Source organism: Oncorhynchus masou, chromosome 21 (genome assembly GCF_036934945.1).
Source record: "Oncorhynchus masou masou isolate Uvic2021 chromosome 21, UVic_Omas_1.1, whole genome shotgun sequence".
NCBI classification, from domain to species: Eukaryota; Metazoa; Chordata; class Actinopteri; order Salmoniformes; family Salmonidae; genus Oncorhynchus; species Oncorhynchus masou.
This window is the reverse complement of record NC_088232.1, coordinates 25,384-48,546: the sequence shown is the minus strand read 5'-3', so window position 1 is coordinate 48,546 and position 23,163 is coordinate 25,384. Positions and strand designations below refer to the sequence as shown.

General features: G+C 43.8%; 1 protein-coding gene across 1 annotated transcript in view; it reads left to right on the top strand.

Annotated features, from left to right (window-relative positions):
• Positions 1-7,227: 7,227 nt before the first annotated feature.
• LOC135507552 (TBC1 domain family member 9-like) overlaps positions 7,228-23,163 on the top strand; it is a 33,809-nt gene continuing 17,873 nt past the window's right edge. Inside the window, exons 1-6 of the mRNA XM_064927055.1 lie at positions 7,228-7,953; positions 15,504-15,614; positions 18,614-18,732; positions 19,323-19,551; positions 19,823-19,899; positions 20,013-20,197. Coding sequence (XP_064783127.1) covers positions 7,833-7,953; positions 15,504-15,614; positions 18,614-18,732; positions 19,323-19,551; positions 19,823-19,899; positions 20,013-20,197 — 842 coding nt within the window. The 5' untranslated portion in view covers positions 7,228-7,832. The remainder of the gene's footprint in view (positions 7,954-15,503; positions 15,615-18,613; positions 18,733-19,322; positions 19,552-19,822; positions 19,900-20,012; positions 20,198-23,163) is intronic.

Below are 23,163 nucleotides of genomic sequence, written 5' to 3'. Positions count from 1 at the left end.
GGGTAGCCTGGTGGTTAGAGCGTTGGACTAGTAACCGAAAGGTTGCAAGTTCGAATCCCCGAGCTGACAAGGTACAAATCTGTCGTTCTGCCCCTGAACAGGCAGTTAACCCTCTGTTCCTAGGCCGTCATTGAAAATAAGAATTTGTTCTTAACTGACTTGCCTAGTAAAATAAAGGTAACATTTTTTTTAAATTAAACAGAAGGCGATAGAGGGAGGGAATGCGCACAGTGGAAACCTGGTCTGGACTCACCACAGTCATCGCACCGATGGAAACTCCTATGCACCTGTCTGAACACTCCTCTGACCACCCTTGGAGAGCTCCCTTTCTCCATGAAATCTCCGGATTGTGATTAGCCAGCCAGAGAATTCCCAGCATCACTGGAAACGAGGGTGAATCAATAAGGAAGAGACTAAGCCGCTCATTATGATTCCCCTACGTTACCATGTCCAGTGGAACCGTGGCCTCCCTGACCAGCCCTGACCCTAATGGTCGGCTATCTAAGGAGTGCACAGGAAAGGTTGGTCTAACGACACCAGGGGAATCCCTAGCCTTAACGCTAGCCCACGATCCATAAAGTTCCCAGCTGCGCCTGAATCGACTAGCGCCTTATGCTGTAGAGAGGAAGAAAAACCTGAAAAATAAATTAGTAAGAACATATGGCCAACAGGTAGCTCTGGGTGAGTCTGGTGCTGACTCACCTGGGGTAAACGAGGAGTGCACTGCCTGACTTCCCTACTCCCAGACGAGCTCCTCCAGCACCGATCGGCAGTGTGTCCTCTCCGACCACACATGGTGCAGGAGGAGCCTCCTCCTCCAGTCCCCCTCGATGCGGCCCCCCTAACTACATGGGGATTGGAGCGGGAGGGCCTGGAGGTGGAATCAACAGGGCCCGTTCTGGACGCCCGCGGGCAGCCAGCAGGTTGTCGGATGGACATGTCAATCAGTTCGTCGAGGGAGAGGGTGGTGTCCCGACAAGCTAGCTCCCTGCGGACGTCCTCCCAGAGACTACAGCGATAGTGGTCCATCAAGGCCCTGTCGTTCCACCCCGCCCCGGCGGCCAAGGCTCGGAACTCTGGTGCAAAGTCCTGCGTGCTCCTCGTCTCCTGTCGCAGGTGAAACAGCCGTTCACCCGCCGCTCGGCCCTCTGGTGGGTTGTCGAACACGGCCCGGAACCGGCGGGTGAACTCGGGGTAGTGATCCCTCTCCGAGTCTGGGCCATTCCACACTGCGTTGGCCCACTCCAGGGCTCGACCTGTCAGACAGGAGACGAGGACGCTCACACTCTCCTCCCCCGAGGGAGTTGGATGAATGGTAGCCAGGTACAGCTCCAGCTGTAGTAGGAACCCCTGGCACCAGCCGCCGTTCCATCATACTCCCTGGGGAGCGCCAGACGCAGGGCACGGATCCAGACGCCGGAGGAGGGGTAGGTGGTGCTGGCGGAAGCGGAGCTGGGAGTGAGGTAGGGAGGTCACTCTTCTCCCATCGGTCCATCCTCTCCATCATCTGGTCCATTGCTGCCCGATCCGGTGGAGAATGGACGTATGATGGAGTACCTGCTCCTCCATCGATGGGAGAGGAGGTGCAGCTGCTCCTGCTGACTCCATTTAAACGGTGCGTGATTCTGTCAGAGTCCTTTAAGAACAGTGGGTTTGGAGTCAGGCTCAGAGAGCAGAGGGTTCGAATACACAGGACCCAAAATGTCCGGAAAAATAAAATACAATCGAACATCCACAATTAACAGTAAAACAATCCCGCACAAACCTAGGCGGGCCTAACTGATTTAAATAGACAAAAATCAAGAAACACAATAAGGAACAGGTGCAACTAATAAGACCAAACGAACAGAAAAGGAAAAAGAGATCGGTGGCGGCTAGTAGACCGGCGACGATGACCACCGAGCACCGCCCGAACAGGCAGGGGAGCCACCTTCGGTGGGAGTCGTGACACTGACATTCATTATGTTGGTATCAGAGACATGGGGGAACTTTAAGGAAATGACTCAGAACACAGAATGACACAGAACACATCAACAGCACAGTTTCTGTTTGAGCCATCTCATGATACTTTGTGGTGGTTACAGCACCTACACAAAATAACCCCATAATGTCAAAGGGGAATTATATTTGTATTTTTTCTACAAATCAATTAAATATGAAAAGCTGAAATGTCTTGAGTCAATAGGTATTCAAACCCTTTGTTATGGTAAGCCTAAATAAGTTCAGGAATAAGAATGTGCTTAAGTCACAGAAACAGTAGGTTGCATGAACTCACTGTGTGAAATCATTTTAATACTGTAGTGGGCTAAATCAGGGTCACCATGATTATTGGTAGTCTTAAACAAATCTACATTGAAACAAAGTATATACCTCACACACATGGTTATGGGCTTAAAAAAAGACACCCATACCATGTCAGATATAGAGTTGATGTATTACATTTTGATTTTGCTTCCCAATATTACACTTTATATACATCACAGAATACTTTTTTTGTTTTTTTTTAAATTTTACCCCCTTTTTCTCCCCAATTTCGTGGTATCCAATTGTTAGTAGCTACTATCTTGTCTCATCGCTACAACTCCCGTACGGGCTCGGGAGAGATGAAGGTCGAAAGTCATGCGTCCTCCGATACACAACCCAACCAAGCCGCACTGCTTCTTAACACAGCGCGCATCCAACCCGGAAGCCAGCCGCACCAATGTGTCGGAGGAAACACCTTGCACCTGGCAACCTTGGTTAGCGCGCACTGCGCCCGGCCCGCCACAGGAGTCGCTGGTGCGCGATGAGACAAGGATATCCCTGGGTGGGAGGCCCCGGTGCACAACTGAGCAAGAGAACAAGTATATTAGAGTGCCTAGTTTGAGAAACAGACACCTCACAAGTCCTCAACTACCCGCAAAACACCAGTCTCAACGTCAACAGTGAAGAGTGTCTGTGTTCTTTTGCCTATCTTAATCTTTTCTTTTTATTGGCCAGTCTGCCTAGAAGGCCAGTAATTTTAATTAGGAATTTTCTATTACTGTATCTGTACTTTTACAGAATTATGACAATTGGATACCTTTTCCACCACTGGTTAGAGGTAATAATACAGACAACAACAATAACACATCATCTTCAAACAGGCCGACTGTTCTCTTTCTTCAAGGCTTCACTATTCAACCCGTTTAATCTGCATGTGGTCTTTTCCATTTCTCAAAAGCCCCCTTCACTCCTTGAATGTGGAACGAATCTGTCAATTACCAATAATAAACTGCCCTTTTAGATTTAGGTTCCCTACACCCAGTGGTGGAAAAAGTAGCAGTTGTCAGCCTTAAGTAAAAGTATAGATACCTTAATAGAAAGTAGAAAGTTCCTTGAAAGTCACCCAGTAAAATACTACATGAGTAAAAGTCTAAAAGTATGGTTCTGAATATACTTAAGTGTCAAAAGTAAATGTAATTTCTAAAATATACTTAAACATCAAAAGTCAAAGTATAAGTATAAATCATTTCAAATGAATGATATTACGCAAAACAGGTGGCACCATTTTCTTGTTTTGAAAATGTACAGATAGCCAGAGGCAGATGACCACGTGTTCTCTTGATAAGTGTGTGAATTGGACAATTTTCCTGTTCTGCGAAGCGTTCAAAATGTAACGAGTACTTTTGGGTGTCAGGGAAAATGAATGGAGAAAAAAGTAATTACTTTCTTTAGGAATGTAGTGAAGTAAAAGCGAAAGTTGTCAAACATATAAATAGTTAAGTAAAGTACAGATACCCCAAAAACCTACTTAATTAAGTAGTACTTTAAAGAATTTGTACTTAAGTACTTTACACCACTGCCTACACCCTAAAAATAGCCTAAATATGACATACCCTAACTATGCTATTCTGGGGTGCCCAGGTAGCCTAGCAGTTAAGAGTGTGGGGCCAGTAACGGAACTGTCACTGGTTTGAATCCCGAGTCGGCAAGATGGAAAAATCTGGTCTTCTGCCCTTGAGCAAGGCAGTTAAACAACAACTGCGCCGATGACATTGAATAAGGCAGCTCCTTGCACCTCTCTGATTCAGAGCTGTTGGGGAAAATGCGGAAGACACATTTCGGTTGAATGCATTCAGTTGTGCAGCTGACTAGGTTTCCCCTTTCCTTATTCAGTTATATACTGAGGAAATCCTTACTTTAGGTGTTTTCTCCTTCAAGGGGTGTTTACCGTAGCACCACTGTCTTGATTTCGGGGTTTTGGCAGCTCACAACAGAACAAGGAGAGGAAAAGGAACATTTCCTTAGCATGGGAACCCTTGTTTCAGTTCTGCTTCTGTTTTTTTTAAGGGAAGGACTGCTTCTAAAATGGGGATATGAGGATGTGTTAGATGCAAAGCTATGGAACAGATAGTTCTGTTTTGGTTCTGTGATGGTAAGAGAAGGCAGGGAGGAAGGCCCTACTGCCAAGCAGAAAGCAGCTCTCCACGATCAACTCAACCATGAAGGGTTTACCTCGACTGGGACTGAGAGTGAAGCTTGAAAGCCTCAATCCCTGATGTCTGCCTGACAGTAAAAAACATTGAAGAAATCCCCATCTCTGTCAGGAGAGCTTGTCTCAGTAGAAGATGGAAGTCTAAGCCATTTAAACTGACAACTATTTCAGTAATGGGTTGGATGAGTTTAGAAAAATGTGTTATTTATTTTTGGGTAGCATAACATTTAATCAACTCTACATATAAACCTAATTCAAATATGAATTAATTTGCCCCTCTGCCCACTAAATGGCAGAAAGGTAAGCCTCACTTGAATCCTGCCCGGAATTTAAGGTGCTTTTGAGTGACATCAGAAGAAAAGTTGAGGCTAGACACACAAAACGTTTTGAAGATGAAACAGGGTGAAACTAAGAGGGACTTTTCGATCTCGTGGAAGAGAGCAAAAGGTATCTTTAGGAAAGAAAAGAGAACAGAGTAAAACTTCAGTTGGAAATGAGATCTTGTGAACTCAAGTACACGTATTTAGGGGGTCCCTTTTTTTAATTTATTTTTGTATTTTTATTTCACCTTTATTTAACCAGGTAGGCTAGTTGAGAACACGTTCTCGTTTGCAACTGCGACCTGGCCAAGATAAAGCATAGCAGTGTAAACAGACAACACAGAGTTACACATGGAGTAAACAATTAACAAGTCAATAACACAGTAGAAAGAAAGAAGGAAAAAAAGGGAGTCTATATACATTGTGTGCAAAAGGCATGAGGAGGTAGGTGAATAATTACAATTTAGCAGATTAACACTGGAGTGATAAATGATCAGATGGTCATGTACAGGTAGAGATACTGGTGTGCAAAAGAGCAGAAAAGTAAATAAATAAAAACAGTATGGGGATGAGATAGGTAAAATTGGGTGGGCTATTTACCGATAGGCTATGTACAGCTGCAGCGATCGGTTAGCTGCTCAGATAGCAGATGTTTGAAGTTGGTGAGGGAGATAAAAGTCTCCAACTTCAGCGATTTTTGCAATTCGTTCCAGTCACAGGCAGCAGAGAACTGGAACGAAAGGCGGCCAAATGAAGTGTTGGCTTTAGGGATGATCAGTGAGATACACCTGCTAGAGCGCGTGCTACGGGTGGGTGTTGCCATCGTGACCAATGAACTGAGATAAGGCGGAGCTTTACCTAGCATGGACTTGTAGATGACCTGGAGCCAGTGGGTCTGGCGACGAATATGTAGCGAGGGCCAGCCGACTAGAGCATACAGGTCGCAGTGGTGGGTGGTATGAGGTGCTTTAGTGACAAAACGGATGGCACTGTGATAAACTGCATCCAGTTTGCTGAGTAGAGTGTTGGAAGCAATTTTATAGATGACATCGCCGAAGTCGAGGATCGGTAGGATAGTCAGTTTTACAAGGGTAAGTTTGGCGGCGTGAGTGAAGGAGACTTTGTTGTGGAATAGAAAGCCGACTCTAGATTTGATTTTCGATTGAAGATGTTTGATATGAGTCTGGAAGGAGAGTTTGCAGTCAAGCCAGACACCTAGGTACTTATAGATGTCCACATATTCAAGGTCGGAACCATCCAGGGTGGTGATGCTAGTCAGGCGTGCAGGTGCAGGCAGTCGGCATTATGTCAGTGGGTTTGTTTGTTAGTCCTAAATGTCAAGTTTCCATCCCCCACATCTGTGGATGAAACTGTTCCTCCAGACTATGTACACAAACACTGACTGAACAGAGCCCCTGACATAGCCCCATTGTGGTTACTGGTGAATGGGTGGAGGGTAAAAACAAATAGTGCACTATGCACATCTGCTTGTCCCTACCTTCAGCCTCAGTCTAAACCGACAACAACAGAAAGTGTAGTGACATCTGTCTCATCTCTGCAGCTCCGAATCCCTTTTACTTAATGTGGTCTGTCGAGGGAAAGTCGAGCAACCTCAGACAAGGTCTCCCACGCGTCGATGGAAGCTGTGAAACCTTAAAGTGCAGTCAGTTCAGCAAAGCTAAACCCACACATATATATATATATATAAAAAACAAGCACAGTTAAGTACAGGCCTTTAGCAGACCATGGACCACATAGTGTAGACAGAGAGACGTTGTGGAATATAAATCATTTTTATCTCCATCAACTCCCACATATTTACCCAACATGTTGACACACAAACATTTGTTGACTCATGTCTGTGTGGTGTTGAAGGAACTGATGTTTGAAACTGGATATGATTTTCGTGTACCTTTTCAGCCCTCTGACTAACTGGGAATTTACTAATTCAACGTTTTCATTCTTAAACACCCCTTTCTCAAGATTTTAAGAAATCCCAAATGTGTGTGGCATGTCATTGTAAAACTCCTACCCACTGGACATAGGTGTAAGTTATGGCAATTGTATTTACTTATAAAATTGCATTGATGATATTTGCATTAAAGAATAAAGTACAGATGAAAGAAACAATGGAAACCATTACAATTGATCCACTAATTGGTACCAGGTGGCAAAAACAACAAATGCAAAACAGCAAGAGCCAGCAGTGACAGCTTTGCGCCTGAAGACAGCTTCGACACTTAGTATTTGTAAACAGTAGCCAAGTCATATCGACGAACAACTTTATTCATTTGAATTATACTTTATTACCACGTAGGGCCTAGGCTATAATTATACAAACAACTCCCACAAAGTTGACGTAACGATGTGGCCACTCTATGACGCGTATTGTTGATACAGAGCTGTGCCGTAGCGGCGCTAGAGAGTAGGTTGCATTAAATGACATTGTTGTTCGATGTGGAGGCAGGCAGCATACATATATGTTGGATAGTAGGTTGTAAATAGCCTAATGGATATAACGTGCTTGTGTCCACATTATTTAGCGTCCAACCATCGCTCATTCTGAAATATCTGACGACCGATGAACGAGGATTCGTTGGCGATATCCACCTGACAGCGGTTACAACACAGATAATAAACAACAAAGACCGAACCGAAGTGTCGCTCTCAGATCCGTCCCTACAGAAATCTGTCAGATTCGGTTGTTTTAATGCGAAACCTGCTTTATTGTGCCACCTAGTAATTGAGTTCCACTGAATGTATTGCACACATTTTTTTGCATATTTGGCGTACACGGCTGGAATCCAATCACCTCTCACGCGGCCGTGCATGGAAGTTTGGAGAGCGTGTTTTTAGCGAATAAATAGGGTCTTAATGCTGTCATAGTTCTATACCTACACTGTAACCAAGTTGTCCTTGTCCAATTGTACGTGTTATTCGGTGGACCTGCATCGAGCATCAGCCCCTGGACTGACCGTACCAGCATTCCAGTTCATTTGACAGGCACCGCCTGAATCAGCTGGATTTGATGTGCCTTTAGAATCCGCTGGACGAAGATGTGGGTGCACCCTGAAGAGGTGTTACAGGCGGGTGCGTTGTGGATAACCGAGCGAGCAAATCCCTATTTCATCCTCCAGAAACGCAAGGGCCACGGGGACGGCAGAGGAGGACTAGCGGGTGAGATACATATAACTGTCTCTCTCTCTCGGTCTCTAAATCATGGATTATTGTAGCCAAGCATAGCTCAACTCCACGAATGTTCTATCGTCGAGTTCAGATATACTTGGCTAGGATTATTTAACGCTATTACAGCTGTGATGCAAGCAGTGCCAAACCAAATTATTGTCCTCTGCCCGGGTCTCTCGCTTGGTTTGGGAGATTATTCATGCCTCACAGATGTTTAGTGATGGAGAGAAGATTGCATGCGTAGTGAGGGATAGAGGTCAGGTCACTCGGGTATCAAAGGGGTGACAATGGCATGAGGGGATGTAGACCTGTATGAATGAATAGACACGTGACCCAAATAGCCCCTACTACTATATTTTATTTATTTAACTAGGCATGTCAGTTAATAACATTCTTATTTTACAATGATGGCCAAACCCTCCCATAACCCGGATGACGCTGGGCCAATTGCTTGCTGCCCTATGGGACTCCCGATCACAGCCGGTTGTGATACAGCCCGGGATCGAACCATAGTCTGTAGTGATGCCGCTAGCATTGAGATGCAGTGCCTTAGGCCGCTGTGCCACCCGGGAGCTACTATAACTAGACAAATGCAGGTGTGATTTTATCTGAATAAGGTATTAGGCTCAGAATAGTCATAGGGCCATTGTCTTATGGACCACCTCCCATAGAACTACATACAATGGAGCTAGTGGGCATTCAGCAGCTAATGTACCCTATTGATCAGCATCCCAAGATCTGGGCTATTTATGTAGGCCTTGTACTTTAGGTGATCCTGGAAAATAGTAACTAATATTGTTGCAAAGAGTAAGCCTTCTATATACCCTTTAAACCATTAACAAAACAAGGAAATAAATGCATAGATTTGTTAAATAGATAATCATTGACTGTGCTTAGTTCACTATAATTGTAATCTCATTAGGCTACGAGCTAGCTAACATAAGGCTGGACATATCTCCCCTGACAGGGAAGACAAATTCCAGCACTTGGGACCGTTTAAAAGGCTCCAATAAATGGAAATGAACCTGTGATTGATTAGAGCCCAGCACGCCCAGAGAATGTTAAAATGGCTGGTGATGTGTCATTCCCCGTACTGAATTTTGAATGCCACCGAGACAACCCATACACAAGGAGACATGCAGAGCAAAGGCACACTCTTTCTTCCCGGCAGGAGTAGTACATGCTGAATCATCTCTCCCTCTCCTTTCTCTACTCATCTCCTATATTCCTCTTCGACTTCACTCACTCCCATCCAAATTAGTCCACAGTCACTAGGAGGACTGCTACATCAGGGAGGAGCAATCATTTTAAGGACCGTAGGTGGTGGCGACTGTCTGCATCTGAAATGGTGCACTATTTCCTATGTAGTGCACTACTTTTGACCAGGGCTCATGGGGTTCTGGTCAAAGGTAGGGCATAGGGTGCCATCCCAATCAGGCTGACCTGGATTCAGTCTGTCTGTTGAACTCATCGCAACTCTGAGAATGATGCGAATGATGCTACCTTGTTAAAAAAAAGGATAGAACATGATTAGTTGAATTTCAGTCAGGTTCATTAAAGGTACAGTAGATTCAGTCCAAGTCTTTGACTCCGAGCCATAGATGACTCTGTATGGATATATCTATAGCCCTCTCTATACAGTATCTATGTAGCCCTGCTTTGACTAGACTGGCCGTCGCAGTCATGGTGGGTCAAAGAGAGTTGAACTGTGTGCTGCTGTCCTCAGTGCCAGTCAGTCACTCCCTCTTCAGTGTCAGCCAGCCAGTAATGAATATGACAAAAGGAGCCAAAATGGCCTGCAAGTATCTCACTTCATTGGTCAGCAACAAGACATTTCGCTGACATTTTACTGAAGGGCGGAGATATTATTTTTTCCCACATGCCAGCGACTGAAAGTTAGCCCCCGAACCAACACTCTGCCTCTCCCTATTGTCTCGGGATAGCGACACAAAGCGTGCGGTGGTGATATGTGATGATGTCATTTTTATGTGAATACTGAGCGGACCGTGTGGTGTGCCAGTTGGCCTGCTGAGGAGAAGAGAGAGCCTGGGCACAATGACTGGCACTGCCCAGTAAACACCCCTTTTCAGCGGGCAGAGAAAGCCAAGCGAGCACCTGGTCCTCCTGGGGCATATGGAAGGGCACCAGGGCCAACGCTTTTTGATTTATAGCCATATTTAGGAGGCTACTTGATATGAGGAGAAGTCAACATTATACTTTTTTAAATTTAATTGATTTATAGAGACTGAGAAACATAAAAAATAGTACAGTTTCATTATTGATTTTAGGGGAACTAGTCATCTATCTTAAGTCATAAGATTTGAAAAATGTCAAGCTTCAATTGTGAAATGTTGACTTTGGTAATTTGGTAGGTGCTTATATTTTTTCTATTTCCCTCTTGTACAATTGTATTAATACGCATGTGAATTGGAAATGTTTGTTTTTGCATATCCCCACTCTCCTTGAGACACCCTCGGAGAGTGGTGTCTCTGCCAGGGTCTGCTATTATCTACAGCAACACTGGAGCAATTTGGGCTAAGTGCTTTGCTCAAGGGCACATGGGCAGATTTTTCACCTTGTCGGTTCGGGAGTTAGAACTAGCAACCTTTCGGGTGCTGGTCCAATGCTCTAACCGCTAGGCTAACTTCCACCCCAAATGTTGGATTGGAGCTTATTCACCATATGATACTTTCAATGCAGAAATTACACTATCCAAGGGACAATAAGCTAACCTATATTACCTAACATTTCACAATAGTGTGACATTTTGGAGTCGTTTTGACCTGAAACTCTACTAGGCCTACATGTGTTGGGTGACTAACATCACGTATACATGATGACATCACCCTCAATAGACACTTGGACTAGACTTCTAACCATCGACCTCTTTGACCATCGAACATTACCCACACTATCATCTGCTGCTTTACATCACCTATCTATCTTATCTGGTGACCTCTGACCTGGAGGTACACATTGAGGCTTGGGAAAGAAGAAGAGGAATAACACTACAGCTGTGTTACAGGGGGTTAGGTTAGAGAAACATGACGTAAAATAACATGTATGGTGTTACTTCGTATCAGGTTCTTGTTATTTGAAACAATATTGATTCTCAGCCAGTGGGGTGATTAGGTGCAGTGTCAGTACTTGGGAGAATATAGACCAGTGTTTCCTCTGTAGCCATTTAGCTGTGGTGCTGCTCCACAGCAAAATCATTACCGCCACGTCCAAAACAATATGGAACATGAGAAAATATTTCTGCCAATGCTAGAACAGTCCACATGTACTTTTCCTCTGCAAACAAACAAGTCATGAATATAAAAATCGGGTAACCCCATAGTAGAATAGTTAATATTTTATAGTCAGCTTGTTTTTGTGTGTTCTATGTAAGATGCATATTATTCTCCTGGCACATTCAAGTTACAAGTGCCATAAGGAGGGAAACATGCATTCTGACAAGCAGTCGATGCATGTGTATTTCTCAACTCCTAAATATGCAAGAACTGCACCCGGCAGTTTAGTGCATGGGGGATATTTGGGATACATGTAACACTGGTCAATTGTAGGATAACTTTGAGGTAAAACACCACCCTACCTCAAGTACAGGCAGGGGGTGGGTTACCCTGGGTTACCCTACCAGCTAGCTCTACACTATATTCACTGTGTTTATGCATAATAACTAGTTAAACTAATTGGTTAATGATTCGCCCAATAGGGTAACTGCAGACAGGTAGTTCCATGCTTCAGCCTATTTATTTGCTCTTCTCTGCATCAGTTGGGCTACAGGTGATAATGCTTATTGCTAATAGCATACCTGATAATATGGACCATGCATAGACTATATGCATTGTCCAATATGTTAAAATATTTTTTTTTAAATAATTTTACATGTGTTATTGCGCTCATTTCTGGAGGTGGAAATTATATTTGAAATGGTGTCAGCATAATTGTATTTTTGTTCATTTTTGGAGTAGAAAGTCATTTTTTTAATAAGTCACCAGTACTGAGCTTCTCAGTCCTTCTCCATAAAAATTATCTGGCAGGGAACCCAGACCCCCAAAGCAAGGGGGTCTGGGGTCCTTCAATCCCCATCGGAACTTCCCCTCCACTGCTATATATTTTTACAGATGAAACACTGAAATAGACCCAACAGAAAGCAGGATGGAGACCGATGAAAAGGAGAGAAAAAACGATTGTTTTTGCTTTAAGATGGTGTTTTTTCCCACTCTTGAGTGGAAAGTAGGAACTAGCCGTCTCAACTGAACAAAGAATGGAGCTTTGCTAAGTAACAATAGGCAGCCCAGCTTCTGACCTTGTTTCTTGGCTTCTCCAATCTATAAAAAGTCCAAAACATCACATGATGCTGGTCTGTTCTCCAGTCTACTGTATGTAGACTCGGGCTCGTTTCTTTCCATCCCCACCCACAACAAAGGAAGCATTTCTCATCATTGGAGCTTAGTTTCTGTACGTCTTGTTTTTCTTTGGGGGTGTGTGTGTGTGTGTGTGTGTGTGTGTGTGTGTTAGTTACGTTGGGGCTGTTGAAAGTACAATCAAATGTATAGGAACATATAGTCACAGACAATTGTGTGGTTTCCCAAAGTTCATGTTATGGATTAAAGGGTCAACGCTAGGCTATAGGTCTGGGGTCCTTCTCTTCACCATATACAAAACACCACAGTACAGTAGCTCATGTTAACTCTTGTTATTATAGCATGGTGGAGGATCCTGTGTTCTGAGGGGGAAAGTAGCCCTCTAATCAAAACAAGTAATATTGTCAGGATGATGTAGGGTGCACTAATTCCTTCTTCATAAAATACCGTGCATACTAATCCTCTCCATTGCTGTTGATATCTTAACTGTGCAGAGTATTTGGAGTGAGCGGTTTGAGCTGTAGGTTGCATGTAGTCGTGGAAGTCACAGGATGTTGTGGGTGTCATCCTTCAGTGGGTCTCACTCGTCAGTGGTCTCTTTTGTTGCGCTTGACACCTGTGCTTCCTGTGTTAACCCCTAACACACATCCCTGCAACACCGCTGGGTTCAGGTCATGCCCTGTCTATCCAACTGAGAGGTGCTTCACAGGTATTTGTTCAGTGTTCTGCAACTCCATGTCTTGAGGTAACCCCCATGGTTGCACATTTTGTTCCAGCACTAGCACACTCAATTCAACTAGTCCACTCATCATGTTCTTAGTTGAATGTGGTGTTAGTGCTGGGCTAGACCAAAAATGTGCAACCTTGGGGGTGCAGAACTGGATTTAACACTGTTCAACAAAAACAACCGGTTGAAGTTTGAAACTGAAAATGTCCTTATATGCCCACAACATGTTTGTCAGAAAGGCCCAGATCCTGTATCCTTGCATTAGCCAGCCCCAAGTACCAACAACAGCTTCGGTGTCTGTGCTAACCCTTTGAAATGGAGGCTAACACACAAACCTTTTGCATATCGGCCAAGCTGTTCTGTTCTCTCCCATCTAATTTATTTTCTGTTTCCCCGTGATTTCGTACTGTAGCTCTGTGTTTGTTCTGCTTTTGCCATTGCAGTTAACACTTGAAACAAATAAATATTATAACGTTTCTGTACAGTTATCAATGGTGACTAATGTGAAGATACAGTTGTCAGAACCGACGGCCATATTGATTACGACCATCCAGTGTGAAACCTGAATTGCCCACACTGTGACATATACAGCCATTTTTGATAATATTCAATTAACATGTTAATGATATATTCATTATCTATTAGCCTTTAATCATTATTTAAGCACTTCTCATTGAATTCGTCCTAACCTTTGATTGCGCCCTGCATAGGATTTAAAAGAGAGAGAACAGGAGGGAGGGGGAAATTAATCCCCATAGATGTAATTGTATTCAGATGTCTTTATTAGAGCAGCTAGTGGAGAGGAGTGGTGTCCCAGAAGTCCTCCAGCAGACATGTATGGACGGAAGAATATCATCCAGACTGGCCGTTTTGGTTTCTCTTGCTCCCTTTCTGCATGTCTGTCTCTGTCCCCCTCTCTCCCCATATTGCTCTTTTCATCTATCTCGGTCTGTGTGACTCATAGAATTCTATGTGTCTGATGCGCCACTGGCAAAAAGCTGTCATGGTAAAATTCCCAACAGGGAATAGTTTCGGGGTGACTGTGGAATATGGCAGTGAAAAAGCTTCTTTCTATCAAAGGTTGAGATTGTTGGAGTGTCATTTCCACTCAAACTTTGATGACAACATATTAGTGTAGACCCTAAGACATTTAAAAAAAAACTAGACTTATCACTATTCACAACAAAAGCCTTTCAGCAAGACTAGCGTATTCATCACTTCAGATGTTTTTCCTCCACTCTAAAATATATATATATATTATTTATTATTATTTTTTTGGGAAATTGTGGTACCAGTTTCTTATTTTATGATCTTGTGGTTTACAATAGACAGTAGCTAGACACTTGTCATGTATTATTACTGTATCAGAGATCATAAGCATTAGAGTAATAAAACAACTCTTTAAAAGAGATGGGAGTTGTTGGCTTCTTTCAGCTATCATGAGTCCATAATCTGTCAATCTATCTCTCCACTTCCCTCATTCATTAGATTACAGGGGATTCATCCCTCGGTCATTAGATTACAGGGGATTCATCCCTCGGTCATTAGATTACAGGGGATTCGTCCTTTTTATTCCAGGTGACTTTACTCTCACCTTCTTCTCTCCGCATCGATCTGTCACATGGGAAATCTGAGCTCTGTGCCATCTGCCCATCCACCCCACTTCTCCATACAAGAACATTGATACAAGATTCACACATTAGTGCCAACCTGAACCGTACTGTGCTGGCTGGGATATTTCTTCACTGTGTCTTTTCCAGCACAGTTCCAGCAACTAGGGTGGATGTGTAACCAGGCCAGCCCAGACCCCATCCACTAAATGTCTCAGAGTAGTAGTGCTGATTTAAGATCAGGTCCCCACCTGTCCATATAAACATATCTAATTATGATCTAAAAGGCTAAACTGATCTGAGTTCAGCACTCCTACTCTGAGACGCTTTGTAGATACGGGCACAGCCCTGGTTTGTGTGGCTTGGTTTGGTCCTGTAATATAAATTGGGCATGAAGCAGTCAGGACAGGAAAGCCACAGCTGCCCGTCAGCCCTAAATACCCCTTCCTCCTCCCTCTATTTCATAAGTGGTGATCTCATAGCCAGAGGGCTCCATCAAGGGCCCTTTGAGGAGAGCATAAATGGTCTAACAAGGGTTAATGTCCCAGAACGGTCTGTCTCACATGGTGGATGGGGCTGCTTTGTTACGTTTCCGAAATGGGCTAAAACAGAAAATCTTTTGTTGGGTTTTGCTTTGAAGTCATTTTTTTAGGGGGAGGATTCATGACTTGTTTGTATTTGCTTTTTAAGTTCTTGGCTCACTTACAGGTTTTATTTTCCATCCTCAAGACAATCAATGCATTCAATGTCCAAACAATGTTGTATAGACTATCATGATATTCCCACAGTGTCTCCCTCCCTAACCCACGGTATTCCCTGCTCCTCCCACCGCAGGTCTGTTGGTGGGAACACTGGACGTGGTGCTGGACTCCAGTGCTCGAGTGGCCCCCTACAGAATCCTTTACCAGACACCTGACTCCCTAATCTTCTGGATCATTGCTCATGGTGTGTACTGTGTGTGTCTGTGTATAGTTCTCTCTCGCTCTTTCTTTCTCTCCCCCCTCCCCTTTGCACACAAGGCCCTCTCTTCCTGCACCATGTTCTCACTTCCTGCTAATGCCAAGCATCACGTCATGGCCCACTGCTCTTAAAGGGCTAGACTGGGGAGAAACGGTTACCAGGAATGGGAATCGATGGTGATTCGCTCAAAATACGAGGGGCTGTCATGTTTCTTTTTAGTTAATTAGCTAGCATGTTAAAGCTTACATTACATCTGCTGACTTCATCTGTTAACACTCCCTCTTTGCATGTTAAAGGGTTAACCACCCTAATGTCCTATATGGAAAAGCCAAAAGGTTAACTCAGGGCTGTAAATGTAAGATACTGACACAATCTCATCACACCTCTTTTGGCTAGTTACAATGGTTTGTGACATCACAGAAACCCCAATCTTCACCTTCCTCTTTCCTTGAGCAGTTATGTCACACAAATAATTTATTACTCTGGAGGAGCCATAATGCAATCCCACGGACCCATGACAAGCGGACAGGAAAGGAAGGATTTATTTTTAAAGAGGGATCATTGTGTAAGTAAGGAGAGGCTTCAGAACTATACTCCCCAGATGTAATGAACAATGGCTCTGTTTTTAAATGAACGGCGAGAGAGAGGAGAGGCACACTGCAACGGTTTTGACTATGACTCTTGAGTTTAGTTTTAGTTCGGGGGTCACGGGTGCCAGGTAGGTCATGCCTACCGGTAATGTTTTGATTTCTCCTTTTTGTTTGTGAGTCAGTCTCATCTGTCAGACATATAGTCTAGAACAATACAAAGGACTGATGACAAAGTCGGTATTAGAATGTAAACTTTTCCTAAGTCCTTATAACATTGATAGAAATAACTTTGTTATTTTACATTGTATGACCCAAAATGAAATGATCACGGAAATAATAAGATCAAAACACAAATTGCATCACAACAATTTGACTTTTCTAGTCACAAAATAATATAAGTTGACTTAGGTAAGTCCTGCACACACACACAGCATCCATGATACAATAGAAAGGCCTGTAGCTCAATCTGGCTTTATGGGGGGGGATGGTGGATTGAAAAGTCTGTTGTGTTGGAGGACTTTGAATAGTGTGTGACTACGCGCATGTGTATTTGCCTTAGTGGGTGGTCCAATATGGAAAAAGGAGTAGGGGAAAGAAACAGGAGAGAAGACCCTCTCTGAAATGGAAGCCCAGAGAAGAAGACTCCTGAGGGCTGGCCTTGAAATGGCAACCACTCCTCCCTCCCCTCTCCCTATCCGCCCATCCTCCAGCACAGAGGGAGCGTGGAGCAGTCTGTCTGCCAGACGTCATCACTAATGTAGCTAAGAGATGAGCAGCAGTGGGCTACTTACAGGGGAGATGGATGACGGATGAGGCCTCTAACGATAATGGACACTGAGGTTTCTGTGCTAGCAGGCTCTGCCTGGACTGGCTCTCAGATTTCACTAGCACTAAGTAGCTGCTAACAAGTAGCCACAGTAGCACCAATAGGGATTTGCCTGCCAATACTATTCAAAATTCTCCCTGAATTTAAGGTGTGCTGTATTGCAGGGCATTATTATTTCACCTTTTTAAGTAGGATCGTAACATATCTGAAGCTAATTAGCCAATAGCGCTCTAGCCATGAGCTTATCACCATATGTGAGGTAGTAAATGTAGGCCGAGCAGAGGGGATGGCCAAGTAATGTCAGTGGCTGGGCTGTCTAGATTTAATCAAACTTTATTTATATAGCACATTTCTTACAGGATGCGTTTCAAAGTGATTACCAAATAAAAGGTGAGAAAGATAAATACAAATAACTAAGACAATAAAACAGTTAAGAGAACTTAAAATAACAGTACACATGAGACTAATGCGTAAAAATAAATGTGATTTATATATGGGAATAAGATTAAAAGAACCCTAAGTAAAAGCATGTCTAGAGGCTGTTCTAAAGGCCAGGACCATAGTGGCTGAAGGCAGCCTCACCAAACGTTGTGGTTCTGAGTGACCTTTGGAACAGCTGAAAGGCCAGTGACAGAGGATCAGAGGGACAACCTGGCACATATGCTTTTAAGATATCAGACATGTATTCAGATGCAAACCCACGTAGTGCTTTAAAAATCAATAAAGCAATTTTAAAATCCACTCTAAAACTAACTGGCTTACCAATGCAGTGACTTTAAAATAGGTGGTGTGTGTGCTCTCCTCCTGGCCTTTGTAAGCACACGTGCTGCTGCATTCTGAATGCATTAAAGCTGGCCAATGTTTTTTTGTTGAGGGGGAGACCAGACAGGAGTGCATTGCAATAATCAAGCCTGTCAGTAATAAAAACATGCATTAGTCAGTGTGGGCTTGACAGAGGAATAGTCACACTTAGAAATATTGTCAAAGGTAATTAAAAAGCTGATTTGGGCACATTTCTGATGTGGGCCAGTAAACGAAAGGTTGCTAGATTGAATCCCCGAGCTGACAGTTTAAAAAATCTGTTCTGCCCCTGAACAAGGCAGTTAACCCACTGCTGCTAGGCCGTCATTGTAAATAAGAATTTGTACTTAACTGTCTTGCCTGGTTAAATATTTTTTTTTTTAGGTCACTCTAAAATAACACCTAGGTTTATAGCCTGGTGGGTTGTGTCTAGTAGTCTTGATGAGCCGTCTGAACAGCTTGTTACTGCTGTCTGTACTGTCTTTCCCCTCGTCTGTCACTGGTCCTGAATCATGTACCTCCATACTACTTAGTATCCAGAAGAGTAGGTTAGGATTCCAAGTATGCTAAACATGTTAAATTTGCGTACAATTGTAAGAATGATGAAGCGCGTCTCAGTCGACATGCTGTAATGTCTCAAAGAAAATGAAGAATGGGTGAAACTCCATGCCTCCACATTCTCCTGGGAGCCTCTTGTAATCAAGTTCCCTGATGCACCCCTGTCTCCTCCTCCTCCTCTGTCTCTTCTCCCCTCCCTCGTTCCATAGGGTGCTCCCGTAAGGAGATCACAGAGCACTGGGAGTGGCTGGAGCAGAACCTCCTGCAGACACTGTCCATCTTTGAGAACGAGAATGACATCACTACCTTTGTCAAGGGCAAAGTTCAGGTACTGTTTAGTGTATATATGAGTCACTTAGCAGATGCTTGTCTCTAAAGAAACAGTATGGACTTCTCTGGGATTTGGAAGGTTGGTTGTGTTTTGTGTTTAGAGGGGTTGCATGGTGGGGTTTGTGGAATTTCACAAATCTTTTTGTAATTGAATTGTTTGTGTCAATAGTAATGGTGGTTGTCAGCAATTCATTTTGACAGTTTGGATATTGAAACGTATGACGTTTGCCTGTGAAATGCCAGGTGTAATATTAGTCCAGCATGTAGTCAAAGTAGTATTGTCAAAATAACTCCTGCCAGGGGCATAATAACGAAGCCCGGCTGTATTTCCTATTGTAACCTAAGAACAGGTCCAGCTACTGACACAGCCTCTAAATCAGGTTCTGTATGTAACTGTATGGCGATAAAGTAGTTCTTACTCAATGAATAGATTACAAAAGCTAGCCAGATAAGATTTATTTTGCTCTCTCACTTTGTCTGCCACTCACTCTCTCACTTTCAAGCTATCTATTTTAAAATGAATTGTTGAACTTTTATTGATCGTCTCTCTCAAAGTCCTTCACTCCCTCTATTGGTCTCTTGCCCCAGGGTATTATTGCCGAGTACAACAAGAACCACGACGTGAAGGAGGACGATGACACTGACAAATTCAAGGAGGCCATCTGTACGTTCCGTAAGCTGTTTGGCATGCCTGAAGAGGAGAAGCTGGTCAACTACTACTCCTGTAGCTACTGGAAGGGCCGTGTGCCCCGGCAGGGCTGGCTCTACCTCAGCATCAACCACATCTGCTTCTACTCTTACCTGCTGGGGAAAGAAGGTAGGGACCACTGGCATGCTGACACAGGTATACACACCACTGCATAACTGGTTAGTTCTACATACCGATTATGCATAGCTTTTTAAGAGCCTTCATAAGTCCCAAAAATAGTACAGCCCCTTGATATTTTCTCTGTGTGGATACAATGTATTTTTTTCAAGATGAGGTGATGTATATTTCAAACGATCGGCTTTTATGCAGCCCAAAAATTAATGAATCAACCATATTCAATTTCTTTCTATCTCTCTCGCCCTCTTTCTTCCCCACTCAGCCAAGCTAGTGATCCGCTGGGCCGACATCACCCAGCTGGAGAAAAGCGCCACGCTCCTCCTCCCCGATGCAGTCAAGGTGAGCCTTGTAAATCATATCAACTATACTGCATGTTACCCTCGCTTTAATGTCTCTTTATCCATCCATACACCCCTCTAACCGTCATTCATGCTTCCATTCCTCGGGCCAAGGTGAGCACGCGGGTGGCTGAGCACGTCTTCTCGGTCTTCCTCAACATCAATGAGACCTTCAAGCTGATGGAGCAACTGGCCAACATTGCCATGAGACAGCTCCTTGACAACAAGGGCTTTGAGCAGGACCGCTCTCTGCCCAAACTCAAGAGGAAGACACCCAAAAAGGTGTCTGCCCTCAAGAGGTGAGGTTTGGTGGAGGAGATTCTGGGAAGGTTTGGTGAGGCTGGATGTTGTAGTTGATAGATTTTTGTTGGTCTCCCCTCAATAGGTTCGGTTGATAGTTGAGGAGGATTGGTTTCTGGGGAGATGCAGTAAGTTTAGTCATGATGTAGTCATTTATAATGCGGCACAAAATTCTTTGCTGCGGATGACTTATAACCATTCACAGCCATTCCATGTGGTTGCATGACATTAAGTTTTACACAGTTCAATAAACAATATACCACGACTTAACTAAATGACTACATAAGACAAACAACAAAAATGACTTCAGAGGAAAGGTATGTATAGTCTTGTTCCAGCGTGCCTGGAGGAAAACCAGCTGAGGGGGCATTAGTAGTATATTTAAACTGGGTTCCTTTCTAGTAGTTTGGCTCACAGACACTTTTGCATTCTTTAAATCTACAGCATGACTTTGTCATAATCCTTTTGGTTACAGCTGAACTTTTACTGGCGCTATTAACTTTGAACACCCAAGTTTGCTTCATTAGCCCAAGACTTTCAAATGTATTTCCCTCAAGACAGATTCCAACTCTCTAACTACTACTCATACGGTTGCCCTATATAGATGTTTATTCTAGGAGTAACTGTTGCCCCATCCAGATGTCTATTGGAGTAACTGTTGCCCCATCTAGATGTCTATTGAAGTAACTGTTGCCCCATCTAGATGTCTATTGGAGTAACTGTTGCCCCATCTAGATGTCTATTGGAGTAACTGTTGCCCCATCTAGATGTCTATTGGAGTAACTGTTGCCCCATCCTAGATGTCTATTGTAGTAGTAGCAACTGTTGCCCCATCTAGATGTCTATTGTAGTTGTAACTGTTGCCCCATCCAGATGTCTATTGCAGTAGTAGCAACTGTTGCCCCATCTAGATGCCTATTGCAGTAGTAGCAACTGTTGCCCCATCTAGATGTCTATTGTAGTAGTAGCAACTGTTGCCCCATCTAGATGTCTATTGCAGTAGTAGCAACTGTTGCCCCATCTAGATGCCTATTGCAGTAGTAGCAACTGTTGCCCCATCTAGATGTCTATTGCAGTAGTAGCAACTGTTGCCCCATCTAGATGCCTATTGCAGTAGTTGCAACTGTTGCCCCATCTAGATGTCTATTGCAGTAGTAGCAACTGTTGCCCCATCTAGATGTCTATTGCAGTAGTAGCAACTGTTGCCCCATCTAGATGCCTATTGCAGTAGTAGCAACTGTTGCTCCATCTAGATGCCTATTGCAGTAGTAGCAACTGTTGCCCCATCTAGATGCCTATTGCAGTAGTAGCAACTGTTGCCCCATCTAGATGTCTATTGCAGTAGTAGCAACTGTTGCCCCATCTAGATGCCTATTGCAGTAGTAGCAACTGTTGCCCCATCTAGATGTCTATTGCAGTAGTAGCAACTGTTGCCCCATCTAGATGTCTATTGCAGTAGTAGCAACTGTTGCCCCATCTAGATGTCTATTGCAGTAGTAGCAACTGTTGCCCCATCTAGATGTCTATTGCAGTAGTAGCAACTGTTGCCCCATCTAGATGCCTATTGCAGTAGTAGCAACTGTTGCCCCATCTAGATGCCTATTGCAGTAGTAGCAACTGTTGCCCCATCTAGATGCCTATTGCAGTAGTAGCAACTGTTGCCCCATCTAGATGCCTATTGCAGTAGTAGCAACTGTTGCCCCATCTAGATGTCTATTGCAGTAGTAGCAACTGTTGCCCCATCTAGATGCCTATTGCAGTAGTAGCAACTGTTGCCCCATCTAGATGCCTATTGCAGTAGTAGCAACTGTTGCCCCATCTAGATGTCTATTGTAGTAGTAGCAACTGTTGCCCCATCTAGATGTCTATTGTAGTTGTAACTGTTGCCCCATCCAGATGTCTATTGCAGTAGTAGCAACTGTTGCCCCATCTAGATGCCTATTGCAGTAGTAGCAACTGTTGCCCCATCTAGATGTCTATTGTAGTAGTAGCAACTGTTGCCCCATCTAGATGTCTATTGCAGTAGTAGCAACTGTTGCCCCATCTAGATGCCTATTGCAGTAGTAGCAACTGTTGCCCCATCTAGATGTCTATTGCAGTAGTAGCAACTGTTGCCCCATCTAGATGCCTATTGCAGTAGTTGCAACTGTTGCCCCATCTAGATGTCTATTGCAGTAGTAGCAACTGTTGCCCCATCTAGATGTCTATTGCAGTAGTAGCAACTGTTGCCCCATCTAGATGCCTATTGCAGTAGTAGCAACTGTTGCTCCATCTAGATGCCTATTGCAGTAGTGTTGCCCCATCTAGATGCCTATTGCAGTAGTAGCAACTGTTGCCCCATCTAGATGCCTATTGCAGTAGTAGCAACTGTTGCCCCATCTAGATGCCTATTGCAGTAGTAGCAACTGTTGCCCCATCTAGATGTCTATTGCAGTAGTAGCAACTGTTGCCCCATCTAGATGTCTATTGCAGTAGTAGCAACTGTTGCCCCATCTAGATGTCTATTGCAGTAGTAGCAACTGTTGCCCCATCTAGATGTCTATTGCAGTAGTAGCAACTGTTGCCCCATCTAGATGCCTATTGCAGTAGTAGCAACTGTTGCCCCATCTAGATGCCTATTGCAGTAGTAGCAACTGTTGCCCCATCTAGATGCCTATTGCAGTAGTAGCAACTGTTGCCCCATCTAGATGCCTATTGCAGTAGTAGCAACTGTTGCCCCATCTAGATGTCTATTGCAGTAGTAGCAACTGTTGCCCCATCTAGATGCCTATTGCAGTAGTAGCAACTGTTGCCCCATCTAGATGCCTATTGCAGTAGTAGCAACTGTTGCCCCATCTAGATGTCTATTGTAGTAGTAGCAACTGTTGCCCCATCTAGATGTCTATTGTAGTTGTAACTGTTGCCCCATCCAGATGTCTATTGCAGTAGTAGCAACTGTTGCCCCATCTAGATGCCTATTGCAGTA